This window comes from Colobus angolensis, unplaced genomic scaffold (assembly GCF_000951035.1).
Source record: "Colobus angolensis palliatus isolate OR3802 unplaced genomic scaffold, Cang.pa_1.0 Scaffold112, whole genome shotgun sequence".
Taxonomy (NCBI): Eukaryota; Metazoa; Chordata; class Mammalia; order Primates; family Cercopithecidae; genus Colobus; species Colobus angolensis.
Genome location: NW_012112253.1, coordinates 1,347,970 through 1,362,892, shown reverse-complemented (window position 1 = coordinate 1,362,892; position 14,923 = coordinate 1,347,970). Strand labels below are relative to the sequence as shown.

At 45.8% G+C, this 14,923-nt stretch overlaps 1 protein-coding gene across 2 annotated transcripts; it reads left to right on the top strand.

Moving 5' to 3' along the window:
• The first annotated feature begins 3,652 nt into the window (after nucleotides 1–3,652).
• Nucleotides 3,653–10,071, top strand: VIMP (VCP-interacting membrane protein). 2 transcript variants are annotated; one of them, XM_011957544.1, is made up of 7 exons: nucleotides 3,653–3,819; nucleotides 4,478–4,612; nucleotides 5,769–5,875; nucleotides 6,447–6,536; nucleotides 6,631–6,709; nucleotides 8,281–8,373; nucleotides 9,466–10,071. In XM_011957544.1, the coding sequence occupies exons 1-6, from the start codon at nucleotides 3,744–3,746 to the stop codon at nucleotides 8,358–8,360; spliced, it is 567 nt and encodes a 188-aa protein (XP_011812934.1). In that variant the 5' UTR covers nucleotides 3,653–3,743; the 3' UTR covers nucleotides 8,361–8,373; nucleotides 9,466–10,071. The 2 variants fall into 2 exon arrangements, with proteins under 2 accessions (XP_011812934.1, XP_011812929.1); XM_011957539.1 differs by lacking the exon at nucleotides 9,466–10,071 and having other exon boundaries at nucleotides 8,281–8,956.
• Nucleotides 10,072–14,923: the final 4,852 nt, after the last annotated feature.

Genomic DNA, 14,923 nt, shown 5'->3' with positions numbered 1-14,923 from the left:
GTTGTGTGTCATCATGGTGCATTTGCAGTGAGGTCTAAGGACATGTTTAAATTGGAAACGCAGGAGGGCAGCATTTTCTCGGTAGGCTTCCTGGGCTGGATTAGAGTCTAGCTTCTACAATGTCATGACACATGCCAGGAAGGCCACCTTTTCTACTCCCACATAGCCCTTCTGTTAATGCAGACTTACCTCTCGCTCCAGCTTCTGATATGACAACTGAAATGATTCCATTTTTGAAATTGATTGGTGTGTCCCACCAAGCCTGGCTACGTTTTTTGTTCCCCGCCCCTCCCCAAGGCTGGTCTCCAACTCTGGCTTCAAGTGATCCTCCTGCCTTGGCCTCCCAAAGTGCTGGGAGTACAGGCCTAAGCCACCTACCCAGCCTCTAGTTTTACATATGTACATAGTTAACATAAAGGTCATATGGAGAGTCTACAAGAACATTTGTTGAAAGGGGCGTAAGTTATTCATATTTGAAAAACACTACTGTTTGATTGCCATCTCTCTGATCTCCCTTAGCCATGATAGTCTTAATCCCATCTTGTTGCATATACTTTTGTGTAAACCTTGGCACTTCATCAGTTAGCTATTGCCGCAATAATGCTGTATAACAATCCACCACAAAACTCAGGGATTTTAATCAACAACACTATTCTATAGTTGACTCTGCTTATCACTGTAGGTCTGGATTAACTGGGGTGGCTTGGTTTCTTTACAGGTCTCAGATGAGCCAGCTCACCCGGCAAAGGCACAAGAAGTAAAACACTAGGAGCTTCTAAAGGCCTACGTACACTCAAAACTGACACACTTATTTCTGCCCACTTACTATCAACCAAAGCAAGCCACCTCGCCAAGTACAGAGTCAAAGGATGATGGGGAAATACATTCCTTTCACCTTGCCATAGCAAGGATGTGGCTGTGAGAAGGAATGACAAATTAGGGCCAATTATTTACCCTACAACAGTCAGTGACAGGTGACAGTCCTGTTTACTGTCCACCTTTGTCCTCTTTCTGCAAATAATACCTGAGCAATTACATTGAGCAAAGTGTTTGTTGAAATACCTTTCCTGTTTTAGATAAGCCAAGCCAGGTAAGGTTATAACACCTGATCACCTGATTAAAGGGACGAAGGTAACAAATGCCTGGCTAGGACGAGTAACTTGTGTCAATAGGACCATAAGATCAATGTGCTAGGAACTGAAACAAAAGCCCATCATCCATGCACTCAAATAATTTAATATCTATTAGATTTTAGTGGAATATGTGCATTATATGTATATACGTATACAACACTAGTTCACAATAGTTTACAAGGATACTTTGGTTTTCTATATGCTTAGAATGTGCATTTTCATCAGTTAATACTGGTTTCCGTTTTATGTTGCAAAGTCCTGAGTGAAAAGGATTGTTGCCTTTTTTAAATGATAGAATCTAAAATGTTACAATTTATTCCATCTTTGTGATTACAGACATTACAGGATAGGGTAGCTAAACAAGGCAAACAAAGCAAACGTTCCTTAATGTAACCAGATGCAACATTTTGGCATTTTTATACTGTGCATGTTGACTTAATTCATTGACATGGATGGAAAGCTGGCAACAACAAATCTTTGCAATTTAGGATCATCTTCCATAACTAAGTTTTGTGGGGTTTTTTTTTCTCCCTGGCTGGAGTGCAGTGGTGCAATCTCAGCTTACTGCAACCTCCACCTCCTAGGTTGAAGCGATTCTCCTCCTTCAGCCTCCCTAGTAGCTGGGATTATAGGCACCCGCCACCACACCTGGCTAATTTTTGTATTTTTAGTAGAGGCAGGATTTCAGCATGTTAGCCAGACTGGTCTTGAACTCCTGACCTCAGGTGATCCACACACCTCGGCCTCCCAAAGTACTGGGATTACAGGCGTGAGCCACCGTGCCTGGCCAAATTTTTTTTGTAGAGATGGGATCTTGCTGTGTTGCCCAGGCTGGTCTTGAACTTCTGGCCTCAAGGGATCCTCCCGCCTGAGCCTCCTAAAGTGCAATAGGATTATAGGCAAGAGCCACCATTCCTGGCCCACTGCAACATTCTTGAAGCTCTCAAGTCTTCATCTGACACCCTGTTAAGTGGGGAACTCTGTTAAACCATCCTGTTAAGTTACTATATAAAAATAAAACTGCTCCCAAGCATTGATTGAAACTGTTTTGCTGTGAGCTTCCTGAGAGAAAAGTGAAGCCTAACCATTTTTTTCCATGAACTATGACCCCAGTACAATGTACCTAATGTCCTTCACAGCCTAACAAAAGAGGTCAGGCAACCCTGCTCATCCTGTCTAGTTCATCAGTATTTAGATGTAAGGTGGATTTAAAGCAAATCTGGGACCAAGAATTGCAGCTATAATTCCAAGAAGTCATTCAATTTAGCACATAAATGTTTCCTGCAAGATGCCAGAGCAAGTGAGAAATCACTCTGTAGCAAAGCAAAGAGTGATGGTGGTTCATCATCTTTTACAACTGAAAGGCAAACATGAAGAAGGAAATTATATCCTCCCTCCTAAAATTCCTCATTCAATTGATTAGCTATCTTCACAGCCTTTATGGATGACATCCAGAGTCCTCGGTTTGTTCATTTGAGGAGTGCATTTTCAAGGTGGCCAACAGGGAAGAAGAGCTTTCAGGTTTTTCTTTGCTATGGCTCATGAATGCCAGGTCCCCTTTATTGCTTTCTGAACACACTGCTGGGAAACCTTGATGAGGTCAGTGCTCAAATCCTTGCAGCCGTCCCCCTTGAGGAACTTCTTGGCAAACCTGCGTTGAAGAAACACTGATTACATTCACGCTTCATGTCAGGGTTTGCCTTCCCCACACTGCTCCTGGCGACGGTGGTGAGGCAGCACTCGGATGTTGTCACCTGTTCATTATTTTTTCAGTTATATTCCCAATTCCCAACCCTTCTTTTGAGACACAACTAGGTATGTGCACTTCAAATGCTCCAGAAAAACCCAAGGTAAAATTTCAAATAGGATGGTTATGGTCACCATAAAGGTGGTGACGTTTGAGTGGCGGAAGAGGGTGCAGGACGACACTGCAGGCAGAGGAACACAGCCAGGACACTATTAGGAGTAACTGTGATCGTGGCTTGTGATGATACAGTATAATTCAACACAGGTTAGAGCCATTACTATGATCGTTCTTTCCTAAGAAGTTTTGATTTTGGAGAAAAGAACCTTGAGGATCGGTGGGGACTTTCTTGGCCTGAAGGGTATCACCGGCAGCAGAAGCAGGAGGCTGCCCACGTTTCGTGCTTTCACCTGGGGTGGACGTTGGCTGCAACCCTCAAACGCTGGTAGTCGTCAACCTACTGAGCCATGTTGTCCAATGTGCCCTGGGCAAGGATGTGGGTGAAAATCCTGCCTTCGGGCGACCACCGACCTCCTTCGCTTCAGTGTCCAATTAGAAAAAAAAAAAAGAAAGTAGAAATTCAGTAAGAAATCCGTGAAAGAGGTCTGTCCTCCACCCCGACTCAAGCCAGGAGATATCACAGAATGTACCCGCACGCGCCGACCCGGCCCCAGCAAGAGTAGCCGGGATTTTTCCCCCGCCACGCCCCTCGGCCACGCCCCCTGCGTTTGGCCCAGCGTCGGGGCGGGGCCGGCCTGCGATTGGCTGAGACCACGACCGCGTCCAAGCGCGCCACGTGTGCGTGGGAGCGCACCGGAAGCGTCCGGCTGGAGGCGCGGCGGCCGGCCTGGGTGGCGGTGGCAGTCATGGAGCGGCAAGAGGATTCCCTGTCCGCGCGGCCAGCCCTGGAGACCGAGGGACTGCGCTTCCTGCACGTCACGGGTGAGTCGTTGCGGGGCAGCAGGGGCGCGCCACCGTGATCGGCGGGTCGTCCTTCGCTGCTCGGGGAGCCGGAGCCTGGGAGGCCTGGTAACGGACGGGCGTTGGCGCTTACGCGGACTCTGGGCAGCAGGCCCGGACCTTGCGCGGAGGCTTCTCGGGAGCCGCACTTCCCTAGGCGGCTCGTCTGGCCGTTGTTTGCGCAAGTCTTTTTTTGCGAACCAAGCCCTTACTGTTGTAGTTACTGGGGTCACTCGGCCCTTGGCGTTTGCCTCTGGGACCTGCCCCACACAGCCCCCTACACACTCCTAACCCCGCGCTGTCACCCCTTTGTATGTGGTTCCCTAGGTCTGAAAGGCCTTTGCCTTCCTGATTCAGATTAGTTGCTCTTCATTCTTCAAAACCCAGTTGCTGTGCCCTCCACGCTGTAACTGCCCCTGACTCCCCAGATGGTTGAGAAGTCTCACTTCTCAGTGATCCCTGAAGTGTCGCGCTTCTTGTTCATATTTTAACGATCTACTTAGGAGGCTTTGTCCTCAGCCTAGACCATGAAGGCTTTGAGGTCAGGAGTTAGACTTAGTTTGCGTTTGTTGAGTCTTATGGAAAGGTCAACTAGTAGTGTCATTTTTAGTTTTTTTGAAAACTTTTTGTTTCTTTTCAGTGGGCTCTTTGCTGGCCAGCTATGGCTGGTACATCGTCTTCAGCTGCATCCTTCTCTACGTGGTCTTTCAGAAGCTTTCCGCACGGCTGAGAGCCTTGAGGCAGAGGCAGCTGGACCGAGCTGCGGCTTCTGTGGGTTAGTGCCTGATAACCGAAATGAAAGCAGTGGTTTTACACCTACTTCTTTATATTAAGATTTAGTCTCTTATTAAAAGTAAGACGGACGACATAGGAAGAGCCTGTCTCTATTTAAAAAAAAAAAAAAAATAGCCGAGCGTGGCGGCACACACCTGTAGTCCCAGCTGCTTAGGAGGCTGAGGCGGGAGAATAACTTGAGTCCAGGAAGTCAAAGCTGCAGTGGGCTATGATCGGGTCACACTACACTCCAGCCTGGGCAATTTATTGAGACCTTGTGGGTTTTTTTGTTTTTTTTTTTTAAAAAGGAAGTATATGGTTCTTGGCTGGGCGCGGTGGCTCACGCCTGTAATCCCAGCACTTTGGGAGGCCAAGGCAGGCGGATGACTTGAGGTCAGCGGTTCAAGACAAGCCTGGCCAACATGGTGAAACCTCGTCTCTACTAAAAATACAAATATTAGTGGGGTATGGTGGCAGGTGCCTGTAATCCCAGCTATAAGGGAGGCTGAGGCAGGAGAAATCACTTGAACCCAGGAGGTTGGAGGTTGCAGTGAGCTGAGATTGTGCCACTGCACTCCAGTTTGTTTCTTTTTTTTTTTTTTTTTCTGTGAGATGGAGTCTAGCTCTGTCGCAAAGAGCGAGACTATGAGTAGACATTATGAGTAGAAATGAGTTCATGTCTACTCATAATGCTACTTGGAAGGATTTTTCTTTTCTGTAGAAACAAATACTTAAGAATCTTACTTCTGGGCTAATTAAGGGATGGATAATAATTTAGAAAACTTTATATTTCCTTAGTAGTCTTCCAGGATTCTAGTCAACCTAGAGACTGTGGGTGTCACTGAGGTATCCAAGATGTGCTTTGGCTACCATCCCAGGCTTTATGAATCGGAATTGCTCAGGAGAACTTAGAAATTGGCATTTCTAACAGGTTTCTGGTGATGTAGATATTTGGGGCTAAAATCCATGGCTCAGCAACAGACCCCTGCCCCCTGAAGCAGTAAAATATATGCAGAGGGGTTAGGAGTACTCATGTAAAAACATGTTTCATTGTCTGATGTCCATACCTCTTTATACTTTTAATAATATGGACACTCAAAAGTTTATATTTTATATTGTACAGAGTGCTTTATCTCCATTTTTTTCTGACATTTTAGAACCTGATGTTGTTGTTAAACGACAAGAAGCTTTAGCAGCTGCTCGATTGAAAATGCAAGAAGAATTAAATGCGCAAGTTGAAAAGCATAAGGAAAAACTGAAACAGGTATAAACTAGCTTCAGTTTGAATGTGTACATAGAAGTTGTCTGAGGCTTAGTGGATAACGATGCCTATGTGTATGTTGTCTATAAGCTTCTAGGACCAGGTCCTATCCTATTAGATTCAGTAAGCATTTCAGTTCCTACGATGTAAGTGTTGGTGATACCAAGAAGTATACACTATTGTTAGGGAACACTAGATGTGTGAATATATTACAGTGAAAGGTCCAGAGCACAAAAGGAGGGACAGACTGGAGTAGGATGCATGTGAGTGTGTGTGCATGTGCCTGTGTCTTCCACATTACCAAAAATGTACTGATAGGAATGAGTTTCAGAAGAATGGAGTCAGTAATTTTTTTCGTGAAACATTTTGCTTTCTTTAATAGTGTACAAAAACCAAAGCTTCTCTATGTGAGTTAAACTCACACCACCAGATCACAACAGTTTTATTAACTAAAGAAAAGAAGGGTGAAGTTTGTTCTGAAAAACATTTAAATTAAGAATTATCAGAGTTAGCGTTGTCTTTGAGAGAGATGGCAGCTTCTGAACTCTTTCTGTACAATGTGATTGTTTCTCAGCTTGAAGAAGAAAAAAGGAGACAGAAGATTGAAATGTGGGACAGTATGCAAGAAGGAAAAAGTTACAAAGGAAACGCAAAGAAGCCTCAGGTGACTGGAGACCTCGGCCAGCTGGCATGCAGTAGATGAAGATTGCCAAGTAGAATGTTTTAATTGCTTCTTACACCTGTGTGTGTTCAAACAGGAGGAAGACAGTCCTGGGCCTTCCACTTCATCTGTTGTCGTGAAACGGAAATCGGACAGAAAACCATTGCGGGGAGGTGGTAAGCACCACTGGTGTCAAATGTTAACAGATTTTCAGCACATACAGGATATAGTTAACCTTGTAGAAACAAGATTATTTGCTTCTTTGTCCTTAAGTTTAGACTAATTCCTTAGGATTGTGAAGATTCAATAAAGGAAACAGAGGCAAACCACCTCCTGGGTCCTCACTAAGTACTTGGAAGGATTGTACTTACAGTATTCTCACTTGATCCTTCTGCAGCCCCGTAGGGGGAGAGCTAAGTAGGGTGAGGAATTGTCTGCCAATCTTCAGATGAGTGTCAAGGAGCTGGAACACAGTGGTTTTGGTCTTTCTAGACGGGACCACCTTGTTTCTTGCAAATAACAAGGAGTAGCAGACAGATGCTCATCCAAAGCTTTTTCCTGTGTGCAACACTGCCCCAGGGACTCTGGATAATGCCACAGCAGTCTGTCTTCATCCCATCCCTGAGAATTTCAAATTTGGGAAGACGGGACTCCCAAATGAAAATAAGCAGTCCTTTGTGATTCTGGCTAAGAGTTGCAAGTTACTGCTGAGTAAGGAGAAAACAAAGACACTAGAACACTGTAGGAACCAAGGCGGAAGACTTTGTATCCTCCATAGGAAGAGAGGGGCACAGCAGAGGCCTGGAGGCCTGATGGTGTCTTTCAGGACTGAGGAAAGACTGGGACATGGGCTCCAAGGCAGCAGGGCTACAAAATTGGCTGACCTTAAACGCTGAGCTGTAATCCCCTTTGTGTCAGAAGACTAAACCTGGCTTGCTGGAGAGAAGGTGATGCATCTGGAAAGAAAATGCTATTTTTAAATGGTCCTGCTGGAAACTTATTTTTAGACACAGAGAGGTGATATTTAGGAGAGGAATGGAAATTATAGAAGATGGAATGCGTGGCCTGCTTGCATGCATGGCCTCTTTCAGCATCCCCAGCATTTCTGAGCTAGGGCTTTGACTAACCTGGCTTTACAAATAAGGAAACTGAGGCACAGGGTTTAATTGCCCAAAGATTCCACTGCAAGTAAGGAGTAATGCCAACATTTTAAGTTCTGGCTGGCCCTAGAACCTGAACAGTCAACCAGGTTACCAGCTGTCCATTGACTTTGGGAAACTCACGAGGGAGGGGGTGGTGGGGGGTAGGGAAAGATACAGATGACCCTGTTCTGACTGGTAGAAGTGACAAATTTGATTCTGTTTTGATTTTTTTAATCCGTTTTCTGTAGCCTGAACGGCCCTTATTTGAATGTGTGACTTTCAATAAGCACTGTGATAGGAGGATTCATATACTTAAATCAGGCCATCTTGAGAGAGTTTTTGGTGACTCTTTTGCATGTGTTTTGGAGTTGGGACAAAGCAGCTGAATGACTTTTTTCCCCACCAGAAAATCAATTCAAATGGCAATCACAATATAAAGGTTTTTTTTTTTCATATAGCAGCTAAAAGGTTTTTTTAAATGTCCCTTAGAATCCATATCTTTGCAATGCTTTGCATGTCACTCTCATAATTTTATTTTGGATATAGAATGTCCCCAGATTTTCAGATTTTATCAATACTGTTGTGCTTCTTTTCTGTCATTCTAGGTTATAACCCTTTGTCTGGTGAAGGAGGTGGAACCTGCTCCTGGAGACCTGGACGCAGAGGCCCATCATCTGGCGGATGAGGCTAAAAATCTTGTTAGTGTCGCTTTTGACATTAGCAAGATGAATCCTTAACCCTCGATTCAATTGCCTTACGCACGCTTTTCACAGTGACTAGCCAGGGGGAGGTGGGGTTGATTTCTGTTCCTAACTACACCTGCATATGTCAGGGCTCCAGTCAGCAAAAGGTATAGATGTTGCCTCTAGGCATTAGGTCATTAGTCACATTCCACTTGGAGACAGTGATTGCATTCATTGATTTCATGGTTAATTGCTAGTTGGTAGGTAAAGGCCTCTAGATGATGAGCAGTCTTGATAAAAGAGGCCTAGTAATGTTCTTTTGAAATTAGAAATCCTTGCTGCTAGGACAGTCTCTGTGACAGGTTGCGTTGAATGATGTCTTCCTTATCAATGGTGAGCCCACCAGTGAGGATTACTGATGTGGACAGTTGATGGGGTTTGTTTCTGTATATTTATTTTTATGTACAGAACTTTGTAAAAACAAAACTATTTAAAAAACGAGAATAACATTTTTAGCATCTTTATTCAAGGAGATTTATGGACTTGAATTTGTCTATCAAACATTAAATAGCTTTTTATTACTCACAACTTCCAACTATTACTTATTTCTCTCTTTATTATTGCTTACCCAAAATAAGTCTGGCAAGTGGCAGATTCCTTGGGGTTCATCCACAAAATCGGGTGCTTGGAGTCCAGTTGCTGAATTACTGGGATAAAGAAACATCATGCCTCGAGGTTCCTCATAGGCTGACCACGTTTCTACGCGTGCTCTCAGTTCTTCCCTTATGCCATGACTCATCTTTTATGCTCTTGTCCAGAGACACTATCAGCAGTTTTGGATAAAGAGCCAAATAGTAAATATTTTAGACTCTACAGGCCACAGACGATCTCTGTCATATAGTCTTAGGTTTTTATATTTTTAAAGGATTATTTTTTAAAAAGATTCTCTGTTCCTGGGCTGGATTTGGGCTGCATGCTGTAGTGTGTGGACCCCATCTAGATCATCAGAAGGAAAAACATTCACCTTCAGAATAGGGGTAATTCACTACAAAAGCACTCTAGAATGGTCTCATACATAAATTAGTCAACATTTGTTATCTCCTGCAGGTAGAATATTCCGTGGTTGCTTCTTGACAGAGGGAAATACAGTCTGGCCGTGCGAGACTTAAAATCTCTTGAGGAGCGCTCTGGAGAATGGCTGAAGGAGAGGAAACGGGAGCCCTGAGCAGTGTAATTACAAACAAATAGGTTGACATAGTCAAGACTAAGTCTGTGAGTCTAGAGAGACTTGAGGTTTTTTTTGCCTGTGGAGGAAATTGGGGGTTTCAGGTCAAAGAGAGGGTCAGTGGAAACAAGGGTGGACCTTGTGAGAGGTGTGGGGAAGTCCTGGGTTCCTCACTCCCCTTCCAGTGTGTAACTGGATTGGCTCCCACCAGCACAGAAGATTTACGACGTGGGAAATGGTATACTTGGATTAAAATATTTCATCCAGATTTGTTTACATCTAGAGAGAACCCCTTGTAGGATATAAGGAAACTTTTTAACATTCTTCCTTGAGTATATTTTCTGTAACTGAAAATGTATGTGAAGTGGCTGTCAACTACACGTCATAAGTAGAGGGGCTCTGGGTCAGGGTTTCATATGCAGCAGAGCAGCTCCCTTGCTGCCGTCCATCAAGAGCCCTCAACACAAGAGTTATAAATAGAAATAAACTATGAAAATTAGAAAAAAAAATGTAGAGGGGTATGTTTTAGTATACTATTAGATGTGACTGACTACCTTGAAACCTGATTTTTTTCATGGGAAGAAACAGTGCTTGAATTCTGCATGCCCCCCTTGCATCTAGCACCTTTTGGTGGGAGTGGAGGGAGGGTGTCACGGAGAACGATGAGGAGATAATGGAGGGGAGAGGGAAACTTGTATTGTGTAATAGCATTTGAAGAGCACTTACCACTTGGCAGGAGTGTTGATTTCTATTTGATACCCCTAGAATCCTATGAAATGGGTATGTTACTAACCTTGGTTTTCAGAAACTGAGGCTTAGATGGGTTTAGTCACTGGTCCACAACCCTACTCACTGTTGTCTACTTCATCCTTGTGTTCATATTAGCCAAAGGCCTTAGGGCATCAAGGTGCGGGGAGCTTCTTGTAGCTAATGAAACAGTTTTGTGACTGGGCATGGTGGCTCACGCCTATAATCCCACCAGCCGAGATGGGTGGATCACCTGAGGTCAGGAGTTCGAGACCAGCCTGACCAATGTGGTGAAACCCTGTCTCTACTAAAAATATAAAAAATTAGCTGGGCGTGGTGGCATATGCCTGTAATCCCAGCTCCGTGGGAGGCTGAGGCAAGAGAATTGTTTGAATGTGGGAGGTGGAGGTTGCAGTGAGCCAAGATCATGCCATTGCACTCCAGCCTGGGCAACAAAGAGCAAAACTACATCTCAAAAAAAAAAAGTTACGTGGAGTAATAATACAGTGAAAATCACGTTACAGATCTAGGGCATTAAGCATTTCAGAAAGGTGGACTGAGCTTGCTGGCGAAAGCGGGTCTTGGCCCTTTCTGAAAAAATGAGAAATTGGGGGCAGAGGTGCAAATGCCAAAAGCTGAGGGCCCTGGAGAAGGGACTGGGCCAGAGCCATAAAAACCATGCTTCAAACCTAGGCCGTACGCTCACCCTGTCCACCAGCAGAGGCTGCTGTGGAGCTCACGGTGTGTCCTGGCAGTTTGCAGGAGTTTGGGACGGACACTGGGAGCTGTCAAGTGTTAGATAATGTGTGAAGCACCCCATCCTAATCATGGAGCAACATGAGTAAATCCTGGGGCAGAACACACACGAGTCTTCAATTGGAATGCCTAGGAGATGGAGTTGTGCCTTGGCCAAATGTTTGAGGAGAAAAGACTTGAACGGCCACATTTGGATCCCATCCTCCTCAGGGACTCCACTCTGCGCCCCCTTCCTCTCCTCTCCATGCCATCTCCACTGGCTGCTCCTCATCAGATAAGTAACATGTCAAGTCTGTCTCTTCTTGGAAAGAGCACTTAAAAGGTGGTTTATAAACAACAGGCATTTGTTTTTGGAGGCTAGAAGTCCAGGATCAGGGTGCAGGCATGGCCGGGTTCTGGTGTGACCTTCTTCCAGGCTGCAGAGGGCCAACTTTTCGTTGTGTCTGTCAAATGCGCGGCCCTAGGTGCCTCTGAGTAGGCGTTCCTCACCCTACCCCTTAGGGATGTGGAAGGTGCTCCTACTGGGTTCATCCCATTACAAACACCAGTGGAATTTTGGTCTCACTATATTTGACTTGACATGACTTGACAACACATTTCCTACGTGCCCCTCTGCAGCCCTCCCTTCTTCCTTCTAGAACACTCTACACACTGGGTTTTAGCCTCCATGACAGCTTGCACCTCTCTCCTTTGCCAATTGTGCCATGGTCTCTAGTCTTGAAAAAGTGTTCTGTGTTCCCTAATTTCTCTTCCTGCATTTGCTGTTAAATGCATTCTGCCGAAGCTGCTCTTCAGGTCACCTTTGGCAGGGAGTGACGGGTCGCCTTGGTCCTCACCTGAAGTTAGCATCCTTTGTGGTCCTTGAGCACTCCTCAAGAAACACTTCCCTTGGCTTCCGAAACGCCAAGTTGGCCTGGTTTTCTCCTGTTTCTGGCCACTCCTCGTTCTCTTTTGCTGCTTTTTCTCACTTTCCTGAAACCCCTGGGGTGCCCAGAGCTGTCTTTAGACCTGTTCTCTTGGCCACATTTGTCCTCAGTCTCATACAGTGGCTGAGGGGATCTCCTTCCCTCCCCCTTTCTCCCCTGACTCTAAGGGGAAGAAGTCAGTTTGGGGTGACTGCTGTGTGTGCTCAGAGCATCCAGTCTTCCTCTGGCACAACTGTCACATTTTGTTGTAATTGTGTCTTTTCCTCCAAGACAAAAGGAGTTGTCTCTTTGGTGTGTGGATGCATCCCTGGCAACTAGAACAAGGCCTGACATAAGCTCCTACCTCATGGAGTTAGAAAAGGCAAGAAGGAAACCATCACTAATGCCACGTGGTGAAAGTGGCATTGTGGATACCACACATATACAAACGCATCTTCTAGTGATTCTGTAGACAGGTAATTGTGACTTATGATAAAATATCAGTGTCTCATACCCCAATTCAAATGCTCTGTTTCGAAGAACTCACAGAAAACTATGGGCTCTGGGAAACTAAAGGCTCAGAATAGGCCTGGGGGTGCCAAGGATGCTGTGGACAGTGTAAACACAGGCCCCGCCCTGAGGTCCTTGAGGTCTGTGGGGGAAGACGAGCATTGCATGGTCACAGAAGTAGATGATGAGAGCTGATGAAGGCCCACAGATAGGAAATACACATTCCAGTAAGAAATGATCTGACTTATGGAGACCTAACTTAGGTTTATTCTGTAGCTAGATTCCATTTCTATGGAAGTAGGGGTTGGAAATTGTAGGAAATAATTTAAAGATGAAACAACCTTTTCCTCTGTTTTAGCTGCTGTAACAGTACCACAGATTGGGTGGTTTATAAACAACAGGCATTTGTTTTTGGAGGCTGGAAGTCTAGGATCAGGGTGCAGGCATGGCTGGGTTCTGGTGAGGCCTTCTTCCAGGCTGCAGACAGCCAACTTTTCATTGTGTCTTCACGTGGTGGAGAGAGCTCTGGGGCCTCCATTATAGGAGCACTAATTCCATCATGACCTAGTTAACCTCCAAAGGTACCCCCCCCAATACCATCACCTTGGGGGTGAGGATTTCAACATGCTAATTTGTGGGGGGACACATACATTCAATCTGTAACCCACAAACCAGAAGTCTAGTGTTCAGTATTAGTACCAGCTCCTAACACTCCTGAGTAGCTATGTCTGTCTTGGGGTCTACGTGGTCCTTTGCAGGTTCTGAGGAAACTTCACTGGCCCCTTGCTGCCTTCAGCATACTGAGAGGGGGTCATCCAATGCCACCAGACCAGCTTTAGGAGTGCATGTCTGCAGATGTTGATGCAGGGTAAGCCCCCTTCTCTTTGAAGTAGCTATTCCAAGCCTCCACTCGGAGCACTTCAGGCTTCTCTTTGTCATCATTCCAAACAATGACAAACCCTGTAATAAGAAGTGCTTGTCATCAAAAAATGCAAGAGACGTGAACTTGCCAGGGTGACCTCTGATTTGGAAGATGGTCAGCTCAGTGTTTCCAGCATCTGGACTGCTCTGAACGTGACTTCAAACAACCATTTATCACTAAGATTCTGCTGGGCTGGCTCAGTTGGTCTTGGCCGCACTCATGCTTGTGGTCAGCTGGCGGCTGGCAGGGCCCAGTGGCCTCCCTCACATCTGCCAGCTGGCTGGTGGTAAGCTGGGCGACAGGTGACTGGCCCATGTTATTTCTCCATCTGCAGCAGGCTAACCCGGATTTGTTCACATGGCGGTTCATTTCCAAGAACAGTGTGCCCAAGTGTTTCAAGTTGCTGCTGGCTCCACATTTTGCTACCATCTCATGGGTCAAAGCAATTCATAAGGCCAGTCCCAATGCAAAGGCTGGAGGAAGGCACTGCCTCTCAGTTGGAGGAGCTGTCGAGTCACATTGCAAAGGCGTAGATGCAGGGAGGGGAAGAAACTGGCCATTTGCAGTAGAAGTGAGTCTTCCGGGTCATACAGCCTTAGTTTACATCTTTGTGTCTGTGAAACTTCTCCCCATCTGGATCAAGACTGCTGCAACTTGATCTTTGAGGACCATCCCCAAAATTTATAAGCAAGAGAATTACCCAGCAAATGTGAAGACTCCTGCTCTGACCAGTACACTCCACCTGAATCCCAAAAGAGCCTAGAAAATGGCCTGTAGCAGTCAGGAGTCAGCCAGAATGGCATGCTCAAATTGGGTAGCTGAGGAGCGTTTAGTAAAGGAGCTGTTTGCCAGGGTGCAGACAGGGTTAGGCATGATGCAATCCGGGCGGCTAGCAACATCAGGAGCCTTTAATGTCCCCAAACCTGCGAGCAGTTACCAGGACTTGGGGAGAGGGCTGCCTGACAGAGACCAGCCTTCAATAGAAACAGCCAGCTCTCAGTGACCCAGTGAGGACTACAATAAATGACCTTAGTCTCCTCCCACCCACCAGCCTTCTGCTTGTGCCTGCCATTGACTGAGCCCAGCCAAAGGCGTGAGTGAGCCTCTGGCGATGGCTTAATATCTCCTTTTTTTTTTTTTTTAAGATGGAGTCTCACTCTGTGACCCAGGCTGAGTGCAGTGGCACGGTGTCGGCTCACTGCAACCTCCGCCTCCCGGGTTCAAGCCACTCTCCTGCTTCAGCCTCTTGAGTACCTGGGATTACAGGCGTGCACCACCATGCCCAGCTAATTTTTGTATTTTTAGTAGAGACAGGGTTTCGTCTTGTTGGCCAGGGTGGTCGCACTCCTGACCTCAGGTGATCCTCCCGCCTCGGCCTCCCAAAATGCTGAGATTACAGGAATGAGCCACTGTGCCTGGCTTTAATATCTGCTAAGCTCATTAACCAATGCCTGCACTCAAGGTGACTGTTACGGGTTGAGTTGTGTCCCTCAAAATGTG